Source organism: Lissotriton helveticus, chromosome 4_1 (genome assembly GCF_964261635.1).
Source record: "Lissotriton helveticus chromosome 4_1, aLisHel1.1, whole genome shotgun sequence".
In the NCBI taxonomy this organism is placed as follows: domain Eukaryota; kingdom Metazoa; phylum Chordata; class Amphibia; order Caudata; family Salamandridae; genus Lissotriton; species Lissotriton helveticus.
Window position 1 is genome coordinate 2,031,853,362 of NC_136063.1, and position 21,866 is coordinate 2,031,875,227.

At 42.2% G+C, this 21,866-nt stretch overlaps 1 protein-coding gene across 1 annotated transcript in view; it reads right to left on the reverse strand.

Moving 5' to 3' along the window:
* Nucleotides 1-504: 504 nt before the first annotated feature.
* IL1RAPL2 (interleukin 1 receptor accessory protein like 2) overlaps nucleotides 505-21,866 on the reverse strand; it is a gene marked incomplete at its 5' end in the record, with an annotated part of 1,483,925 nt that continues 1,462,563 nt past the window's right edge. The window contains one exon of the mRNA XM_078686325.1: nucleotides 505-1,473. Coding sequence (XP_078542451.1) covers nucleotides 776-1,473 — 698 coding nt within the window. The remainder of the gene's footprint in view (nucleotides 1,474-21,866) is intronic.

Consider the following 21,866-nt stretch of genomic DNA (forward strand, 5'->3'; position numbering starts at 1 on the left):
AGAAAAATGTTTCCTAAGTGTAGGTTAAGGACATCAACATTTGTGAAGTTACTCAGGAGGTCTGGGAAGCTATCTTTTCAACAGCCATAAGAGATGACAGTCTTAACAGTCAAAAACACACCTTGAACCACTCACTATGCTTATTGAATCCTAAAGTGGGTACCGCCAACAATAATGGCAGATGCCAATGTCCCATTGACGGATGCGTTTTTATAGAATGGATGTGAAATTCACTTAATGAAGCTCCTTATTTGTGGCACCTGGAATGACTCCAGGGCATGGCAAGGTATAATAGTCTTTTCCTGTTTTTAAATTACATACACATGAATAGTTTCCTAATGTACAGAAAGAGGTGCCTTATGTAGCATCAACGATTTAATGTCTACAAACTGTACAACATTTACTATGTTTTTTTACAGTGATGCTTACATAATTTAAATGCTGGAATATTAATATCTAAATATTGATCTACTTTATCATATACTCTATTTTTAATCATTCCAGATGGTAAAATCTGCTCTAAAGGACTTTCTTTCATATGAAAGACACAAGAACCTGTACATGTATATTTTGAACTATGTACTAAACTACAAAAGGAGGTACCTTTTTACCAATATTTTGTAAACATCAACAAAAAGTTCAAGTACAAAAAAGGGTGGTTGTGCCACTTTTGGAAAGATTGGCTTTTGGCACTTCTTGCTTGTACAGGAAATGTCCTATTAGAAATGGCACCCAAAGCAGCTGAGACAGCGCAAGAAGGAAGTTCAGATATTCACTACCAGATTTCGCTCGTGAAGCTAAGTTCCCTTGTTGACAAAGGCAGCAAGGTATTGTTCCCATGATACTCTTGGGTATCTTTCATCGCACTGTTCATTGAGAGTTGTCCATTGAGCAGTGACAAAGGTATATTACAATATGTATGGTGGTTCCCAAGAGAAGCCATTGGTAAAGTTGCTGCAGACATGCCATAGTCATAGTTTCTGCAATAATGTCTCATTTGTATAGCTTCAGCATGGTGGAAATCGGACAGATCCACTTGAGATGCTGCGAGTGAGGCAGATGTGCCAGTGACAGAGATTGACGGCACTGTTTGGAGGTCTCCAAAAAGGCTCTGCTCCCCACAATCCAGAACCTGGCGCCTAGAAAACACCTCCTTTTTCTTGGCTGGCATTTCATACAACAGGTGCTTCCAAAAGGTAGAATTCAATTTGCTGCTTTTTGGACCTCTCCACTTCACCACAGAGAGAAGTTTGATCCTGTGCTTTAGCGACTCGAGTTCATGGTGGTTGATTTTCCCATGTAAGTCAGCACACTCAATTAAAATGACTTTGATTTTGCCACTCGTCAGCAGGTTGTAGAGTCGGTTTTCCAGCTCGAACATGCTCCAGCCTCTTCTGAGGATATAATCACGTGTCAGGACAATGATAAGTCTCCTGCTTTGTTCTGCACATCGTGTGAGATCATCAAGATAAGCTAGAAAAGGTAAAAGAAACAATGTTTATGTTTTTTAGTAGTTGCCCTATGCATTACAAGATGCTAGATGCACATTCAAAGGAAAAAAAAGGTATTGTAGGTAACTATTTTGAATTATATTAATTGAGAAAATTTATTTTGTACCAATAAACATTAGTGTAACATATTTTGCTCTGTTTTCACTTCTAAAGTAGAGGCTATGCATGTACATGCTTATATGCTTAATTGTCCACTCTGTAATTTATCAATATTGTAAAAAACAATATAGTTTGTATGCTGGAACCATTTTCTGCCTTATAAAATATGGGTTTATTCAATATTTTGACAAATCAACAGCACAACTACACACAGTTATGGAATTGCAGACAAAATCCACTAATCAGAAGTTAAGATTGTACTTTTTGGTGTGATATTTCTGTAATTTGTGGCCCTACACAAGGGACAGCAAGGTTGTGAAGTGGTCCAAGCAACTGAAAATACATCACTATTTAGAAAGTGATACATTACTATTGTGCAATCTCATAGGCAGTGTATTTGCATCAAACCCTGATAGTTGCAAATCAATGGGCAGTACATTTGCCCCAAGTGTGGCGGGGTTGTATGTTAGCACCTTTGAACGCACCTTCGTTCAGAATGAGAACAATCCCTTTCTTCATCATATTCTCTTTTGGAAGAGATATATAGATGATATCTTTTTAATTTGGAAGGGTGATAAGGAAACCTTGACGGACTTTCATCGCTGGCTGAATACCCAAGATGAATGCTTGAAATTTACGTACACTGCCAATGAAAGTACTTTAGATTTTTTAGACATTACCATCTTTTCTAAAGACAATACTTTGCACACTCGTACTTTCTTTAAACCGACGACCAAGAATAGCCTGCTATCTTTTCAAAGCTTTCCTCCAAGACCCTTACGGGAAAATCTCCCGTACAGCCAATTCCTTCGCTTGAGGGGAAATTGCAGCTTAATTACTGACTACAAAAGTCAAGCGAATGACCTATGTGACAAACTACTTGTTCGTCAATATCCAAAGAAGGTGATCAACACATGCAAGAAACGTGCCCGCAACCAACCAAGAGAAGCACGCGTGCTAAATTGAAGGAAGATAGGATCACATGCGTAACTACTTATAGCCCAGTCACCAACCAAGTGAAGAAAATAATCAACAGAAACTGGAGAATAGTGACATCTCACAATCTGAATTGGCCTAAACCGATGTTTGCCAACAAGAGAAGCCGCAACCTCAAGGACTTGCTGGTGCACACGAGACCCCCACCTAAGAAAAAGAAAGACACACCTGGACTGTGGAATAACAGTCCAGTAACAGAAACTGCACAGTTTGTGACACTACAAAACCCACAAAGGAATTACAGCTGCTTCCCAACTTCAATTGGAAATTAAAAAGACATACGAACTGCAACACAAGCCATGTCATTTACATGATAACTTGCCCGTGTCAAATGAGATATATTGGCATGACCTGTCGTAAAGCAAAACAAAGACTTTGCGAACACCGCAGCAATGTGAACTGTAAAAAAACAACCACAAAAATGTCAACTCACTACAAAGAATCTGGGCACTCTGTGAATGACCTACAGTGGGTCATCCTGGAAACCCTCGAAACTGTGGACAGGAATGCAGCTAAAATTTTATTTGAAAAAGAGCAACGTTGGGTGCACAGACTTAAGACAGACAGTGAGGGCCTGAATGATGCTGTTCCGTGGTTATGTCTTAACAAATAATTGATATTTTGTCTGAATTACGAACATTCTCATAAACTCCATCTGTCATCTATTTCCAAGCTAGAAATGATTACAATTCTCATCTGAAAATTAGGTATAACTATTTACAACTAATAAGTACAAACACTCGAGTAACTCTTCAGTTTCCATCACTGTGCAATAAAAGAAGACAGGTTACACACTGGCGATTGATTCCGGGTCACCAAGGGCAGAGACAGCACAAGCTGCTAGACGGGTGTTTGAAGGCTAGAGGTAGCGAGGAGCATTGCCCTTTTCGTTATGGAGTAAACCGCAAGTATTAAAACCCCTTTACTAAATTCCTTTTTTCCTCACTCCACAACAGTGAAGCCTCCCCCTAACTGCCGTGGTTCCTGAGGAGACAAGTCTTACATAATGTAGAGGTACATTCCATAAGGTCCAGTTACGCATAAGCGCATGTGAAGACCCTGCTCTGTACTGAGTTTTGCTTAGTTTTAGACTTTTGTTAGAAGTGCCTACTTTTCTAATAGAATCTCTTTCTGAATAGGCTTTCCAGAGTGCGCATTTAAAGATACTATAGCGGCAGTATGCACGTGTTCGATTTTCAGAATACATGTAGAACGAGTGCTTGGTACCGTCTAATAATGAATGCATGTACTTTGAAATAATAGTAAGAGTCTATACTCGAACAGGTATTACATCGTTATACCAATGTCTAAGATAATCGTGATGACACAGTAAAATTGATTAGCGCCTTTGACGTCATGGTAATGTAACAATGAAATTGCGTCTTAAAGTAAATAGCGCTTTTAATATCAGGGCACTGTAAAGAAATGATTTCATGACGCCTAAATACGACTTTGGGATTTATACATCACAATATTCCGCATAGAATTTTGAGAATGAGTAAGTTGACGCTTAATATGAATGTGACTCTGAGTCTAGTATTGCACAACTCGCTTTTAATTATATGTTGTTTTTTTTTAATAATATGCTTCATAATTCTCAACTGTGTCTCTATGTCATTGTACATTGCTGAAGTGTCTTTTCCCACTTATTCGCTACAAATGTGGTTGCACTATCTCCCTTTTCACTTATTACAGGTACAATGTGACCTACTACCACAAAACGAATCAGGTTACAAATTTACCTTTTCCTTTTTTTCACTTAATCACTTTATGGTCCTGAGGAAAGCCGACTGACCAACAGGCAGATAAGGCTGAAACATGTCGACCACTTTTCACCTCACAAGTTTAGTGCGCTAGAATTCCTAAATAATTCCATAGCGACACGCCTTAACCTTCTACCCGAATCCAGAAATATTAAAGTTGAACCTCTGGCTGTCCGGGTATTTTAGAACACCTTTATAGCACTATTTCACTCATTCACCATCACTACTGTTTTAACCAATGGTACAACCTCCTGGCGGAGGGTGCAAACAAAAACTGACCCAAGGATTACGCACGGACACGTGTTACAAGAAGCAGGGACACATCATATACCGCTACACGACTCTGAAAAAACACGTGTATGAGGGTCTTTTATTTGGGAGACACCTACCGATCCACCTGCAGACCTTGGTTATGCAGGACCAGTGATCCTTTCCACATTGATTTATAAAAGTTGCAAATGAAAGCCACAATCACATATTTTTCAATCACGGCAGCATTGTGGAGTAAGAAAGCATGCATTGTGTTGCTCTACTTTTAGAAGGGGCAAACATTTACCCTGACCCTGACTACATCGACATCCTAAAGATGTGCCTTAAAGATGCCTTAAAGATGAACACATTAAGAACAGTATTCTGGTTCTTTTCTTCATCCACCAATATCTGAGGCCTTCTGCCACATGCAGGTCTCTGTCCCTGCAGCGTTTGTGTTGGATGGTGGTTTATTAGTAGGTGGAAGTAAGTACCTACAGCTAGTAATAACAAGACAATCACAAAGAAGGTCCAGTCACGTCTCAATATACTAATCCTTGCTCACCTCTTGGTAGCTTAATTGATATGCAGTCAGGCTTAACTTAGGAGACAGGTATGTAAAGCATTTAATATCACCAAAACAGTAAATAAGTAAAAGACACAACTGAATAAACATCCAACACCAATTCACCAATGTATAGTAATAGAAAATATTTGTATCATTAAAATGACACCAAAACGACAAAAAATCAATGTAGGGATACAGAGATATGAATTTTCATAGTTTAAATAAATAAAAGGGCTTTCTAGCGCCTAAAAGTGTAAACCACACTATCTGGTCGCACTGGACTGGGAACAAAGTTAAAGTTTCAGGCTGACTACGATGGGGTGCGAATCAGATACAATGAGTGTTTGGGCCCAGTCAAGTATTTCTCTCGATGTCGAGCAAGTGAGCCCTTGGATCCAGATTTCGATTCAACAATACTGGCCTGCTGCAGTGACTCCAGGAGATCTTTGTCTTTGATGGCAAGGAGCTCCATAGCTTTCAGAGGGATAAACCTGTGCAGTCAGGCCCTGTTCAACATCACTGCTTTGACTCTCATCATCGATGCCAGTCTTCTCATTGAACTTTTTCACAATCATTTGTCAAAAGTTCCCAACTTTCAGTAATTTTTCTTTGAAGGTTCCTTGGTGCAGGAAAAGGGTTCCACAGCACCAGACAAGGGTTCAGAAACCCATTGTTTGTCTCTTGGGCCAGGGACTTCAACTCCCACAATGCACCTGGTCAATCCAAGTAACATCCAGGTTAAGCTGGAGTTGTCCTTTAAGTGGATGTTGCAGGTGGGTTCTTCCAGCACTTTTCTACCCTTTGCTGCTCAGGGGGTCGACTCCTTATCTTTCTAGATAGCCAAACTCCTTCTGTTTTGCAAGCTATAGAGTTCAGCAGGTGCAGTCCTTCTGAGAACAGTCCCCTTTTGTGCAGTCAAAGGGTCCAGCAGGGCAGTCTTTCTTTTCCATATGTAGGTTTTTAGGCAGAAATCTGAGATGCTCTTACAGCTCTCCCATATTTATTCCAAATTTTGGGCTGGCAAAGAAGGGGGGACACCCCAACCAATGTGGTTTCAAGTTGCTACCCTCTCTCATGACAACTTCCTGGGAAGTACGGCATATTTCTGTACCAGAATGCAAATCTCATCAAAAATCAAAATGGTGAAAATCTCTCCTTGGAGTTCAGGTCTGGCTAACCCGCCCACAGGCAAGGCTTACTTTTCCCTATGCTCCTCTTCCGGCCCCTCTCATAATGAAATTAGAGGGGCTTGCATCTGGCTGGAGATTAAGGATGTGGGGGCTGGCGTGGGTTCTGTGACATCTGGGCTTCTTCCTTAAAAGGCCAGTTAATCTCCCCAGCAGTCTTCCTTTCCATGGCTTATCCAGGAACTAAATCTCCTCCCACAAGATGGCTGTATTTCCCCCTGAGCTCAGTCGGAAGCTACGAGGCAATGACGGATAGAGGGTGGCCTCACAGTATCCTGAGCAAGGTTCCAGGAGAGGTGAGGTTTGCTCCCTGTACAACACAGATAAAATTGATACTGGTTGATACAGAGGATTGAAGGAAACTTATCACGATACAGTCATATCCTTTGATTGATTTAGTCACGTTTTTTCACATTTTCTTGATATGCAGTAGCAAACGTTAAGGACTGTGGCCCTGAAGAAAGCCGCGGGATTTGGTTCCCCTCAGGCTGAAACATGTTGGCCGAATATATGCATTTATATGTTTAGACTGTATGTTTGCACTGTTCTTGTTTTTATTAAGGGAGTGATCAAGTTATTAAAGCGTTGCATTGATCTACTATCCTTTTTTAAAAATCGCACTACACTTTATTATTTTGCACTGCACTGGACTCCATCATGATCTTTTGCTCACATGGTATTCACTACATTTGGAGATTAGACCCAGACAAGCTTAGGTTATGGAACAGTCCCAATGATCATGGGACACACCATTCCTATCTGGATGACCAAATGAGAATATATGATCTACATCTGACGTTGATGGACATCCAATCCCTCTCTGTATGGGTCTACTCAATATTTGTAGTGAATCCCTATATATGTTTTGCTCTGTTTGGCACTCAATGAGTAGGCTGAATGTTTTATAGCCTCAGAAACGCCCACTGACTTGGTTAGCAGTGTGCCCCTGTTGTCTGGAGCACCCTAGGCCCAGTCTCAGACCCCCAGTGTGTGTTTTTTGTTTCTTGCATTACTGAGTGGGGGACTCCACCCTGGGTAGGTCTTTAAATATTTTCCCTCTGACCCTCCTTCCCCGTTGTGTTTAGTGTATTGCTTCAGCCCCAGGCCTCTTAACATCTAATCAGGGAGTAGCTTGGCTGCTTTAAGTAACTTCCGGGAAGTAAATTCTAAAACTCCTTTCCTGCAATAGTTGTAATAAATCCAACTATTGCAAGTTGTTGAGTTATTGTAACTATTCTTTTGATACTTTCAAAGGGCTAGCTCACTCCTGTCAAAAGTTAGACTTTATTAAAGTTTAATAAAACCCTTCCCATGTTATTCTACGGAGCAAGCAGCACTGCAATGGGGAAAAATCACTTTGGCTGTAACCATTTTCTATAATGTCCCTGCTTTATAACAATGCACCCTATGCTTGGAGCACCTAGAGAAGACTCTAGAGGTTGCTTTTATGTAATAAAAAGGTAGTTTTAGACTTTGGAAGTACTTTTAATTCCAAAGTAGAATTTGGACACCGTTTTATTTTAAAACCAGCCTGCAAGGCAGGCCTGGCTTTTAAATGACACCAGACACCATAGCAGTGATCACTCAAGTTCATTAAGGCGACTGAGGTCTTTAAGCCTACATGCCCTATCATACACTAGGGCCTTACTGGTAGGTTGTTTGTAAAAATTGTAATTACACCAATTATCATATACCTTTTAAACAGAGCACTGGCCCTGGACCTGTTTAATAGAGCACGGGACACATTCAGAGTCAGTAACCACCAGTATCAGTCAGAAATTGGAGGTGATCAGGGCAAAGAGAATGACCTTCCTACACTTTGTAAATAGCTTTGTTTGAGCACAGGATCCTGACATGCTCCTCACTCCTTCATATGCAATAGGTGGCCAGATAAACTGCTGTGCCCCTCAGGGTTGAGGTTGTCTATTGGGAAATCAGACAGTGCTCACAGGGCTGGTCTGACTGGTCAGTGTGTTCTATGGCTATCTTTAAACATGTGCACCCTAGTAGCAACAATGCAGGGAGTAGTATGTTTAGCTGCTTCAGATGTTGGTTATTTTTTTAGTGGATAGTGTCTTTTTTGACAGCTATTGCACAAATTGTGCACTGTTCTTAGTAGATATTTGTTAATAGTCTGTGGTGTATTTTTTTATAAAAGTTTGTGTTTACAAATGGACACAGCCATATGCAAATCAGTCTTGACCATGCTCCCCATGGTAACAGTCCAGCCAGAACTGCCAGACCTGGTACCCCCTGAACTGTAAACAAGCATCCTGGGACCAGTTTCAGTGCATCACCCCTCATCAGTCAAGCAGGCTTGAATCCAAAGGCATAGTGAGCAAGGGGCCCAAGTCTGAGCATGCACTTCCCACTTGGGGTGAATATATCAATACAAAAAGATGATGGATGGAATGCTGAACATTGTCAAATATTTACCTTCGCTGACAAGTATCCAGCCTCTTTAGGCCCCTATCGGCCAATTGCCTGCTGCCCTACTCTTTTCAGGATTTTAAACTTTCATTCCACTAAGGTAAAACTTCCGACCAATTCAATCCTCATTTCCATATCTGACCCGCGCTCCATCAAGGTCGTACTTAAATTGCTCCTAGTTCCTGATCAAGGGAAACCAGATGACTGCGGTTGATGCGTAATGCTTTTTGGCGCTAATTTTAGAAATAAACATTTTAAAAGTTCAATTTGTGGGTTTCCATTTATTGGATTTTTTTAGTTTTGGTGTGATGGGATATTTATTGTGTTGTCTTATCAACAGTTTTGGTACTTCTAAACTCTTAACACATTTTCTTAAATTAAGCCTGTCTGCTCGGTGCCAGAGCGGCCAGGGATTGTGCATGGGAGTAACTTACTGAAACCTTTACTGACTCTAACTCGAATAGTGACATTATTACTTGTGGTGGACTACCATCCACCCAAACTAATAATCCACTGTCTTCCACAAGCCTTCCAGGGTAGGACAATATATCAGCAGTCAAATACATCAACCACCAGTGAAGTACCAGGTACAGACCACTGGCAGAGACCACAAAAGTGTTCTCAGAACTCTGCTTTACTCAGAGAATATATGTCAATCGAGAGCCCTTTTCAGAGACCCTCAATATGATAGCAGGCTGTTCAGACACTTAAGCATTTCCTTCATTACAAAAGATTTGGGGAACGTTTTTCAATGGATATTTATGGCTTCTGTAGGAAAACACAGTTGTATTCATTTTATAGCTGGAGACTGGATCCTCAAGCAATGGTACTGGAAGCTTTCCTGCAGGATTGGTTGGTAGACAGGTTTAAATTTTTGCACCTTTTCCCATGATTTCGAGGTGTTATGCAAGTAGTGAATGAATCCCTTTGTGAGCACTCAGCCATGGATCTCTTCACAACCGGAGAGGTCAATGGACATTCTGGTTCGGCTACTCTCTCCTTCTGTAGAGAAATCGATGGGGAAACAGTAACAAGATAATGTTCTGAAACTCGTTTTATTTAATGGCATGGACCCTTTAAGGGCAGCCTGGAATCTCCTATCTATTTGGGCATTGGTGAATGGGCTCACACAAGCATCCTGAACTTGAGGGACTTTTACAAGTTCAAGAAAAGATTTATTGATGATCATAAAAAACAATACTTTGTATATTAAGTTATTTGTTAATACATAAATACATAAAGGTACAATAAAGAATAATAATAATATATAATATACACTAAAATGGTAAAAGGGTAATATATATGATGATAAGAATACACTCAAAATACACAATTTTAAAAACTATTATAGAAAATGATAAATCAAGCATAATTATAGACAAACAGTAGGAGGTCAAGGAGGCTTGATAACTTCTTGTTGTGAGGGGGCAGGTAAAGAGGTTTTCTTCATGGTATCGTCTAGAAATTGTGTGAGTGGGTCCCGAATGTGAGAACGTTTAGTAGCAAGAGAGATAAAATGAAAGGGTGCTGTATCAAGGTGACGATTGGGACATAGAGCATACCACCAAGCTAAATAGGACAATTTTGAGGAATCCTTCCAGTTTTTTACATTTGCTAAAAAGCTACTGCTAATAACAAATCAGTAAGTGGTAGCTGGGATTGACTTGTTTTCCAGTCCAGTGTTAAACTACCTAGAAAAATGTTTGTGGGGGAGAGGGGAATTGTGGTGTGAGATATAGTGTTGATTTGGAGCCAGATCTGTTTCCAAAATATAAGAACATGTGGACATGTGAACAGCATATGATAGAGATCAGCATTGACGTGGGAACATGTCCAGCAAGTGTTGAGATTTGTGTTGTGTATTTTATGTAAGTGCGTGAGGGTAAGAAACAATCTATTGTAAATAAAGAAGAGAGTTTGTGTTGTGCTGGCAGCTCTGGATGATTTCCTAAGTTTCGTCCAAATTCTGTTCCAAAAAGTGATAGACCAGTTCATTCCCAAATCAGCTTCCAATGAAAGTTCCACTCTGGTTTTGTCATGTATCCCAGCAGGTATCATTAAACGGGAATACATGGTGGATGCTTTGGGATTTATGTTCAAAAGCTTATGCCATGGGAAAACAGGGTGGGAGTGTAAGGAAGGTGAAGATTCGAGTTTAGCATAAGTATCAAGTATTGCATTCTGAAAGGTCGAAAATTTGAGTTTAAAAAAGAAGGGAAATGATAAAGAGTTTCTAATTGCTTAAATTGAATGGGTGTGCCCTGATCAAAAAATGTATGAACCCAGTGTAGGTCTTTGTTTTTCCAAACTTTCCAATATATAGGTTTCCTCTTGAGAAGGATTTGTTCATTCTGCCAAATTGTGGAGTTGAGAAAATTGTCTAGATTATGTACCACTAAGTTGGGTGCAGTGGACAGTAGTCTACAGGAATGCTCGAATTTGGGGGTAGAGAGCATTTGTGGTTTGCGAGTAAAGGAGAGAGATTCCTGAAATGAAAAGGGAGATAAAAAGGAGGTCTCAAGATCCAGCCAGAGAGGTTTATCCTCAGATTGATTAGCAATCCAGTTCGATAGTTGTCGTAGCTGAAAGGCTTTGTGATAAATAGAAAAATGAGGGAAACTTACACCGCCTTCAGATTTTGGTCTTGTTAATTTCTGTAACGCCATTCTTGATTTTTTAGCATTCCATAGAAAAGAAGTCAAAATAGAATTAATCTTTTGAAAGAATTTAGATGGGATGGAAAGTGGAATGTTAGCAAGGGTATACAAAACTTTCGGAGTCAACATCATTTTGATAGTGTCTAGACGGCCTCACCAGGAAAGATGAAGGGGATGCCATCTTGCAACCAGTGTTTTGAGTTTGGCAGAACATTTGTCTATGTTTAAATAGATAGATGTCTTTATAGAGGGAGAGAACCAAATGCCAAGATATTTTATATGTTTAGGGTTCTAAGTAAAGTTAGAGATCTTAAAATCATCCTTATAGATGTATTTGGTTACGGGTAATATGTCACATTTCCGTCCGGTCAATTTATACCCAGATACCAATCCATAGGCCTCCACCTCTCCCATGAAAGCAGTTAGTGAAGATTGTGGTTGGGAAAGAAAAACTAAAATGTCATCAGCATAAACTGTCAGCTTAATTTGTTACGGGTCTGAGACAAAACCTGTGATTGAGTTATTTTGGCACATTTTTTAGAGAAAGGGTTCTAAGGCCAAATTGAAAAGAAAAGGGGACAAGGGGCATCCCTGGCGTACACCTCATTTAAGCTTAAAGTAGGGGGAAATGAGGCCATTGGTAGATATGGCGGCCTCGGGCTCGGAGTAAAGTAGGGATATTAAAGAAATGATTTTCGGTCCAAATCCAAACCACTTGAGAGCGTGGAAGATAAAAGGCCAGTAAACCCTATCAAAGACCTTTTCTGCATCTAATGCAATTTCTGCCAAGGAGTCTGGATAATGTGATGATTTAGATAAAATGTCAAAGAATAAGCGTGTATTGTCAGTGATGTTGCAACCCTTGGAAAAACCTGATTGTTGTTTTCCAAGCAACATTGGAAGATGTGGTTCTAATCTTACGGCTAGGGCTTTTGAGAACATTTTATAATCTACGTTAACTAAGGATATAGGTCTATAATTCTTACAGTAACGTAAATCCATATCAGTCTTTGGTATTAGCCAGATCAAGGCTTCGGAAAAAGAGCCAGTGGAATTACGAGAAGCAATAAAGGAAGAAACAAGAGTGTGCAAGTGGGGGAGTAGTAGATGAACGAAATGTAAATACAATTCTACTGTGAAGCCATCTGGGCCTGGGGCCTTGTCTTTTTTAAGAGTTTTTAAAGCATTTAATAATTCTGTTTGTGTAAGTTCAGCTTTAAAAGAAGCTAAGTCTAATTGGGGATTAATATGTTTTTGAATCATTGAGAAGTATTGGGATATGTCTGTATCTGAGGGTGTGTTTTATGGTGTGTACAGGGATTGGTGGAAATGTACAAATTCTTGAAGTATTTAGTGTCTTTGAATTTCGATGCTTGGCTATCATCTATAATGGAATTAATATGACGTTTCTGTTGTTTGATCTTTAGGTAATTGGCCAGAAATTTGCCCAATTTGTTTTGGCCACCATAATACTTTGCTGAGGATTTCAGTAAGTATAGGGAAGCCTGTTCGGTAGTGGATTCGTTAAAAGCGATTTTTGCATTAATGAGATCTTTGAGGGAATCCTTCGACTTGGAGGTGTGAAAGGAGTGCTCATGCTTTTTAATCTTAGCAAGAAGTGTATTATGTAATATGTGGGAAACTTTTTCATTTATTTGTCACAAATCTAATGATAAAATCCCGAGTGGTGGTCTTAAAGGCATCCCACACTGTATGAAAGGAGACATAATTTGTTAAATTAATGTGAAAAAACTCTTGAGCGAAAGAGTTAAAAGATTAAGTGAAATTAGGATCAAAGAGTAAGGAGTTATTGAAACGCCATTTTTTGGTAATGTGGACTGATTTAAAATGTCTAATTGAATTGAAACAGGTGCATGATCCGAGATGAGTATAGGGCCTATGTCAGCAGAAAGTAAGGACTGGGAGATGTTGCGTGAAATAAAAATATGATCAATTCGAGATTGTATTTGATGTGGAGAGGAAAAAAAAGAGTATTCTCTTGTGATGGGTTGCTGAGACGCCTTGACTCTAATAAGTTTCTTTGTTGAATAGTTCATGTAAAAGGAGATTTAGAGTTTCTATCGATAAAAGGGTCCATCATCTGGTTACAGTCTCCTGCAAGAATAAAGTTTTCTGATGGGTATTGAGCAATAACTGAGATATACGAGACCAAAACGTGGTATCACCGCTAGTAGGGGCATAAATGTTAAGTATAGACAGAGGGGTCTTTTCCAGAAGGAGGTTAGTGAGAATCCACCTACCCTCTGTGTCGGATTCTTGGGATACAAGCTTGGCATTCAGTGTTTTGTGACAAAGAGTTATAACCCCGTTCCATTTGCCATCTCCTGGTGAGAAAAAGATTTCACCAACCCAATTTCTTTTGAGTTTTAATGACTCGACATCGGTGAGATGAGATTCTTGCAGTAACGCAATATTAGCATCTAATTTGGAGAGGTGAGATAACTAGAGGGACTTTTAAAGGTTATAAATCGCCTCGGGCGTTTTGATGTAGGTGGTGTTTGGAGAGGAGCTTTACTATTCTTTAGGTAAATGTCATAGCACTTCTCCTAGCCTCTCTACGTATTACTTGTAGTAGGTCAGCAATATCAGTGGGTCATGAAGAAGCTTTGCCATAGTCACGGTTCTTTTCATTTGTTATTTAAACTGTGTCCAGCTACTACACCAATCACTACCTTACTTAGTACCATCAACAGAGCCGGACTGGCTGTAGTTGGCATCAGGCATTTTCCTTGGAAGCTGGAAGGCTGGGTGCCGATTTTGCAGTGGTGGGGGCTGTGTTTGTTACTGGGGGCCGGTTCTGCAGTGGCTGGTCTGTCAAAATTGTCGTGGCTGCTTTGGGTTCCCAGTCCGGCCCTGACCACCAAGCTGTAACTTTAACTGGTGTTATCCCCATAGCAGTTTATTTTTTGACTCTCCAAGGCCAACAGTGTATGTCAGCAACTCGACCCAAAAAAAATTAGCAACATTGGGATTTTCACTAGTGACATCACTAAATGTCTATCTACTATGGTCTATAAAATACGTATCTAATATGAAAAGGTTCTGTTTATGTCTCCTTTTCTTGAAGGTGAAAACGACGTTGAGCCATAAAATAGAGTGACTGTGTTTATTATATTTTTATTTAGATCGATACCAAGCTAGACTTTCCCTGTAGTGATAGCTCAGTGGAGCACTTAGCAGAAGCGCCTAGTAGGTCTAAATGAGAGCAGTTGCATAACTGTAACATATTTTACTGACAAAGAAAACGCTACTGAAAAGGCAACTTTTGGATGTTTATGTAAGGGCTGTTTACTATCTATGAAAAGACTAGCTAAATAATGTATCCCAATGAAAAATTAATTACACTTCTCAGGAGGCTGGAGAGAAAAAGCATTTTGGCTTGGAAATAGTCCTGAGATAATTATAAAGAAAGGGGGACTCCAAGGAGCTGTTTTATGCAACAATATTTCTCGTCTATAGATCTCTGTTCTACAGATTGGTATAGCATTATTTACACAATATAAACCAGAAACATATTATATAATTTCTACTTACCCTAAAATTATATTGCGCGTTCCCTATGCATATATCTTAGAATATTTTTTTCAATGGAACTTCAAAAGCAGACTTTGAAGGGATAGCACAGAGCTTTTATTAATTAATCTATTTTGGATATTGATAGCTGTGGCTGAAGGTGTCAGCATCAGGTAGGTCTGGTATGACTATGTAGGTACTGTTGCTTAATTACTTTTTATTATTACAATTTTCATTTAAGTAGGCCATTAGGGTACTCATATCCCAAGAACCTAGGGCTTCATGTCTGAAGGGATTTTGCATTCGTAGAGCCTTGTGTTAGACATGTAAGCCCTAGGGTTGTCTTCCCTAAACCTTTTGCCTTACTCATCAATTGTTTGCTGATCTGGTTTTTGTTGGCCTTAGGATTCTGTGCACTTTACCACTGCTAACCAGTGCTGAGGTATGTGTGCTCTCTTCTTTAAACATGGTGAAATTGGCTTACACACAATTGGCACATTTAATTTACCTGTATGTCCATGGTAAAGTGGTGGTACATGTACCCAGCTCCCTTAAATGAAAGCAGCACGGATTGTACCACCTACCTAGGTTGCCATTTTAAACATGCCTTCAGGCCTGCTATTGCACCCTGTGTGTGCAGTTTTACACTGCCATTTTCATCTGCCAAAATAGCCCTTTTGCCAGGCCTAGCCCTTCCTTCTTAAGACATATAAGTCACCACTGGGGCAGACCCTAAACAGTCACTGGTCAGTGTGCTGTGCATTTAAAAAGTTGAACATGAAAGTTTAACTTTTACATGTTCTGGTAGTAAAAAAAGTCTTACATTCATCTTTCACTACTTCAAGGCCTGCCTCTCCTGTAGGATAGCATGGGATGAACGTATTACATTTAATAAGTCAATACTTTCAATTGGAAGCAGGTGGGATTATTGAGTGTGGTGTTTAAGGTATTGAACTTTAAACCCCTCTCAAATGGTAAAGTCAGATTTATAGTCACAATTCTTAAAATGCTACTTATGTAAAGTTGGCATTTTCTTGACCCTACCATTTGGAGCCTGCAACCTGTTTCCTGGCTCACATAACTAAGTACAGCTGGCAGTTGGTTTTTGTGTATTGCTCCCAGACAGCGAGACAAAGGAGCATAGGTGTTGGCCATCTCTGGCTTGATGAGGGGGAGGAGCTGGCACCTACAAAACCTGCACATCACAAAGGATCAGCCTGAAGGGTTTGATGCTAATCTATTGTGACTCCTGACATCGCAGGGAAGAAGGACATTTCAAACACCTCCCAGGGTAGAAACCTCCATAACCTTCTCCTATTTCAAATTGGGAACTAGCCATAATATAGGACCCTCAGACCGAACTCTTCATATAGATCTGGACCTGTAGATGACTCAGATTGATAGCTATGCAGCTATGCTGCAAGAATGATTGCTACTCTGCTGCCCTGCTGTCTGAATCAAAGGGCTGAACCTGCATCTTGTACCCAGAGCGACTCCGGGGGCTAGTTGGCTGGTGTTGGAAAACGGCCCTCCCTGAACTTTTTTTCCCCTTCCTTCTCCTCTTTAGGCTGATTCTTTTTGTTGCCTTTAGGACTCTGAGCACCACTGACTAGTGCTAAAGTGCATGTGGTTCTCCCCTAAACATGGTAACATTTGGTATATCCAAGGTTGGGATATTTCTTGCATCTGTAAGTCCTTAGTACAGTTCACTACCAGTGCCCAGGTCTTGTAAGCTAAATGCATAAGTGGGCCTGCAGGACTGGATGTACCACCCAAACGCATAGCCCTTCAAAAATGTCTCAGGCCTGCCACTACAGAACTTGTGTGTGCAGTTTTACTGCCATTTTGACTTGGTATTTAAAACCCTTTGTAAGCCTCACACTCTCCTTTTCATACACATAGTCACCCCTATGTAGGCCCTAGGAAACCTATGGGGTAGGGTGCTGGATAAGTTAAAGATAGGGCATGTACTTTTAGGTAGAGCATGTCCTGGAAGTGAACAACACCTAGATTTTTTTTTTTTTTACTACTGAGAAGCCTACTCCTCGCCTAGGTTGACAATGGAAATTACTTATTACACTTTTAAGCTGTAATTCCTGATTAGGAAGGAGCAGTTCTGTCATCTTGTATACCACCTGTAGCGAATATGGAGTAAGGCTAGAAATAGAGGACCTTAGTACACTTCAAAGACCCTTCTTTGAAATCACCCCCATTTCAAAGGCACTGGATATAAGTACTGCGTCTCTGGCCCCACCAATTCAGACACTTCTGGACCTGTAAAGAACATTTGTCTAAAGAACTGTTGTGCTGCTACAAGGACTGTCACTCTGCTGAACTGCTGCTCTGGAAGAACTGCTTTTATTTAGTGCTGCCCTGCTGCCTGTTGCTCTCTGTCTGACCTTGCTGAGGGACAGCTGGACTCAGCCTTGAACCCAAAGGCTTGCTGGCTTGCCTCCTGTTGCTTAAGACTCAGGGATATTATTTATTTCAGGTTTGTATGGCGCTGTGAATCGACTCCCGAAGGAATATCTCCGCGCCTTTGGCCACAACCAGAGAACAGAAAAGACTCGTCAACATTTTAATGAAATCGGCAGGAGATCAGTCAGTTAGAGATTTGAAGAGGAATGTTTTAAGCTTTTTCCTAAAAGGGAAATGTTCCCTACATACTCTGATTTCCTTTGGGAGTAGGTTCCACAGCTTTGGACCTGCTACTGATAGGGCTCTTCCCCCCTTTCTTGCCTTCATGGCCCTAGGAACACATAATAGTTCCTGATCTCCCGATCTCAGGAATCTGGACGGTACATAGGGGATACATTTCTCAGTGAGGTAACCGGGACCAGTTCCAGTTAAGCATTTGTGGATGACGCAGCAGATCTTAAACATCACCCTCTGCTTAACCGGAAGCCAGTGCAGTTTGGCCAACAGTGGTTTTGAGGGAGTACGGGGCGGGACATTCAGAACCAGTCGTGCAGCCGTGTTTTGCACAACCTGCAATCTAGCAAAGATGCCCTCATTGGCAGCTAGCATTAACCCGTTGCAGTAGTCCAGCCTGCTTAAAACTAGGGACTGGACCAACGTTCTCCTGGTGGTATCTGGTAGCAGGGGGAATACTCTCCTGAGAAGCCCGATGACATGGAAGCATGAGCCCACCACTTGATTGGTTTGTTGTGTGTGGGTAAGCTCATGGTCCAGTTTGACTCCCAGGTCTTTTACCACGGTTTTGGGCACAGGGACCGGGCCAAGATCTTGAGGCCACCAGTCCGGGGTCCACAACCGTTTTGCCTCTCCGAATAGCATAACCTCCGTTTTGGAGACGTTGCACTGCAAATAATTGGCTGCCATCCAGCGGGACACCTCTTTCATCCCTCGGGCGAAGGAGCCCGGCACCTCAGGAGTCATCGTTTTAAAAGGGAAGAGGAGTTGGGTATCATCCGCGTATGATACCGGAATGAATCCGTGGGATCTCATGATGTTCGCTAGGGGGGCCACATAGATGTTAAATAACGTGGGGCTCAAACAAGAGCCCTGTGGCACCCCCTTTGAGATCACCACCTCCTCTGATTGATATGGCCCCAAGATGACTCTCTGGGTGCGTTCGCTGAAAAAACTCCTGAGCCAAGCCAGGGCCTTGCCTTCCAGACCGATGTCAACTAGTCTGGAGGTCATGATGTGATGTGACACAGTGTCAAACGCCGCTGACAAGTCCAGAAGCACCAGAACAGCGGAATAACCCCTGTCCTGTAGCCTCTGGAGATTGTCAGCGACAGACAGCAAGGCAGTCTCAGTACTGTGTCTGGGTCTAAAGCCCGACTGGGATGGGTCCAGTACACCTGCGTGTTCAATGAATTTTGACAAATGCTGATTCACATGCCTCTCAGCAAGCTTCCCTATAAAAGGGAGAAGGGAGATCGGTCTCAGATTTGTCAACTCAGACCACGGGATCGTGTTGTTTTTGCGCAGAGGCCTCACAAGTGCCTGTTTCCATTCCAACGGTACTTCCCCAGTAAGCAAAGACAAGTTAACTATCTGCCGTATTCCAGCCCCCAAAATCTCCAGCAAAGTTGGCATAATACGTGCTGGGATGATGTCAGACTGGCACCCACTCTTTGTTTGCATGACAAGGGCAGTCAGCTCTTCCATAGAGATAGATGGGAAGGCAATAAGCGTCTTAGCCTCGTTGTCTGGAGTCATGGTATATGACGGGGTTTGACAGTCAGTTGTTGTCACTGGGTCATTAGAGAGGGATTTGGATGTTAGTATTTTATTATAAATGGTGTCAATTTTCCTTACGAAAAACTGTGAGATGTTATCACAGATTTCTTGGGATTCGACCCCGTCAGTGTCACAGGCAGTGGGCTTGGTGAAAGTCTGCAGAATTGAATACAGGATTTTTGCATTGGAGCCAGCAGCTGATAATTGAGCTGCTATGTGTTGTTTCCTGGCAGCTCGGATAGCCTTATGATATTTTTTGGACGACCTCCTGAAATTCTCCTTATCGTCTGCCTTATGTGTGACTCTCCATTTTTTCTCCAACCCTCTCATGATCTTTTTTTGCTGCCTAAGATCTCCCGTAAACCAGACTTCTTGTTTGGGGGCCGGTCGTGGTTTATAGGTTCTTAGTGGGGCTACATGGTTGATAGTTGTTGATACAGCGTCACTGAAAGCCTTTAGAGCTAAGGTGGCGTCATCACCAAATGCTTCCCACTTAGGTTCCGAGTAGTTGGCCCTGAATTTGTCAGGGGTTAATCTATACCAGGGCCTTCTAACATTGGCCATCTTCTTATGGATAGTTTTGGCTTTGTTGTTGTCACGAGTGTAAAACACAATGACTGAGTGGTCAGTCCAATCAACTTGGTTGGGGGTAAGACAATTAATAGCTGCAGAGTTATAAAGCACTAAGTCGAGGGTATGGCCCGCAGAATGAGTCGGCCCCTGATTCTTTTTAGTAAGTCCCAGTGTGGCCAGGTCTGTTAACACAGTCTGTGCATCAGTGCACGTGGTGATCTCACTGTGGATATTAAAATCCCCCACCAGAATGAACTCAGAGTTGGCTTGCATGTGGGGTGCCAAAAGTTCCATTAATTTAATGGAAAAGGACCCGCACGAGCCAGGAGGGCGGTACAAAAGTGCACCTTTCCTCACTTCCCTAGCAGTAGGGTTGATCGTAAAAACCATGAGCTCCATATCTGGGGTACACACAGTTTCTATAACTGCGACCTCCATCTCCTGTTTAAATACAATGGCTAGCCCTCCTCCCGTTTTAATCGGGCGGTCCGACCTAGCTATTTTATACCCCGTTGGTACCCCAAGTGTGATAGCTGGGACTGTGTGGGGCTTAAGCCAGGTCTCCGTTAAGAAACACAGGTCAGGCCTCTCCGTTGTAATGAGGTCCCAAACCTGTGTAGCATGAGAGACTAGGGAGCGGACATTACACAACAGGTTTTTACATGTTAGGGGCAAGTTATTAGGGGCGTTGGAATCATGTATTGCAGAGTTGTTGCTGTGTGCTGAGATGGCAAAATTTCCAGGGTTAGGTGTAATTACCCCGGTATTAGAGAATTGGGTGTGACACCTCAAGCAAGTAAAGGGTCCTCCCACACTGGAACATGTCCGGTGGGGACACAAGGTAGTAACATATCTGCCTATATCCGTGAGACTCCTACGTGAGTATGACAGAACAGTGCCCTTACCCCTCTCTGTGGGAAGTGTCCTGACCGCCATGGCCCCCTGCCCCTAGCCCCGTCCTGTCGCGGACGGGCGCAGACGGGCTGGTCTTTGGATCGTCTTAGGCGCAGGCTTAGGCGCAACACTGCGCGTTGGACCGACGAGTTGCTTTATGGCCCTTGAGTTTGGGAAGCTAGAGCGCTAACCGCTCCCCTCCCACGATGTTCCTGGCTCTGCCCCGCCTTCCGCACCCGTGATAGGCTGGAGGGTCGGACTGGGCGGGCAGGCACAAACAACTTCAGCAAGAGCTCGTCCCTCAGTGCGTGTGGGTGAGTGATTTTTCAATATTTGTGCAAACTAGCAATATTTGTGCAAACTAGCAATCAGTCTACAACACAAGGCTATACTTTCACATTAAAAATTAATTCCTAGGATTTTACAGTTTTAAAATGATCACAAGCAAAACGCTCTAAAATTGGCGCCAAGCGGGTTTAAGGAAAGCTGCCACCGTCCCCCTTACCGCGCTGGCGAGTGCCTCCTCGCTACCTTTATGGCCCTTGAGTTTGGGAAGCTAGAGCGCTAACCGCTCCCCTCCCACGATGTTCCTGGCTCTGCCCCGCCTTCCGCACCCGTGATAGGCTGGAGGGTCGGACTGGGCGGGCAGGCACAAACAACTTCAGCAAGAGCTCGTCCCTCAGTGCGTGGGTGAGTGATTTTTCAATATTTGTGCAAACTAGCAATATTTGTGCAAACTAGCAATCAGTCTACAACACAAGGCTATACTTTCACATTAAAAATTAATTCCTAGGATTTTACAGTTTTAAAATGATCACGAGCAAAACGCTCTAAAATTGGCGCCAAGCGGGTTTAAGGAAAGCTGCCACCGTCCCCCTTACCGCGCTGGCGAGTGCCTCCTCGCTACCTTTATGGCCCTTGAGTTTGGGAAGCTAGAGCGCTAACCGCTCCCCTCCCACGATGTTCCTGGCTCTGCCCCGCCTTCCGCACCCGTGATAGGCTGGAGGGTCAAAGTCTCATCACCTGCTACTGTGCCTAGTGCATTGGAATTGGACCCAGGTGCTTGTTCCAGTGAAATGGATGCATCTCCAGCCTGCATGTAGCAGTACTAGCATATCAACCCTGTTGCAGGAGCTGAATCGGCACATCGCAGTTGGAACCACTGCATCGCCTTACAGAACTGACGCATCAGA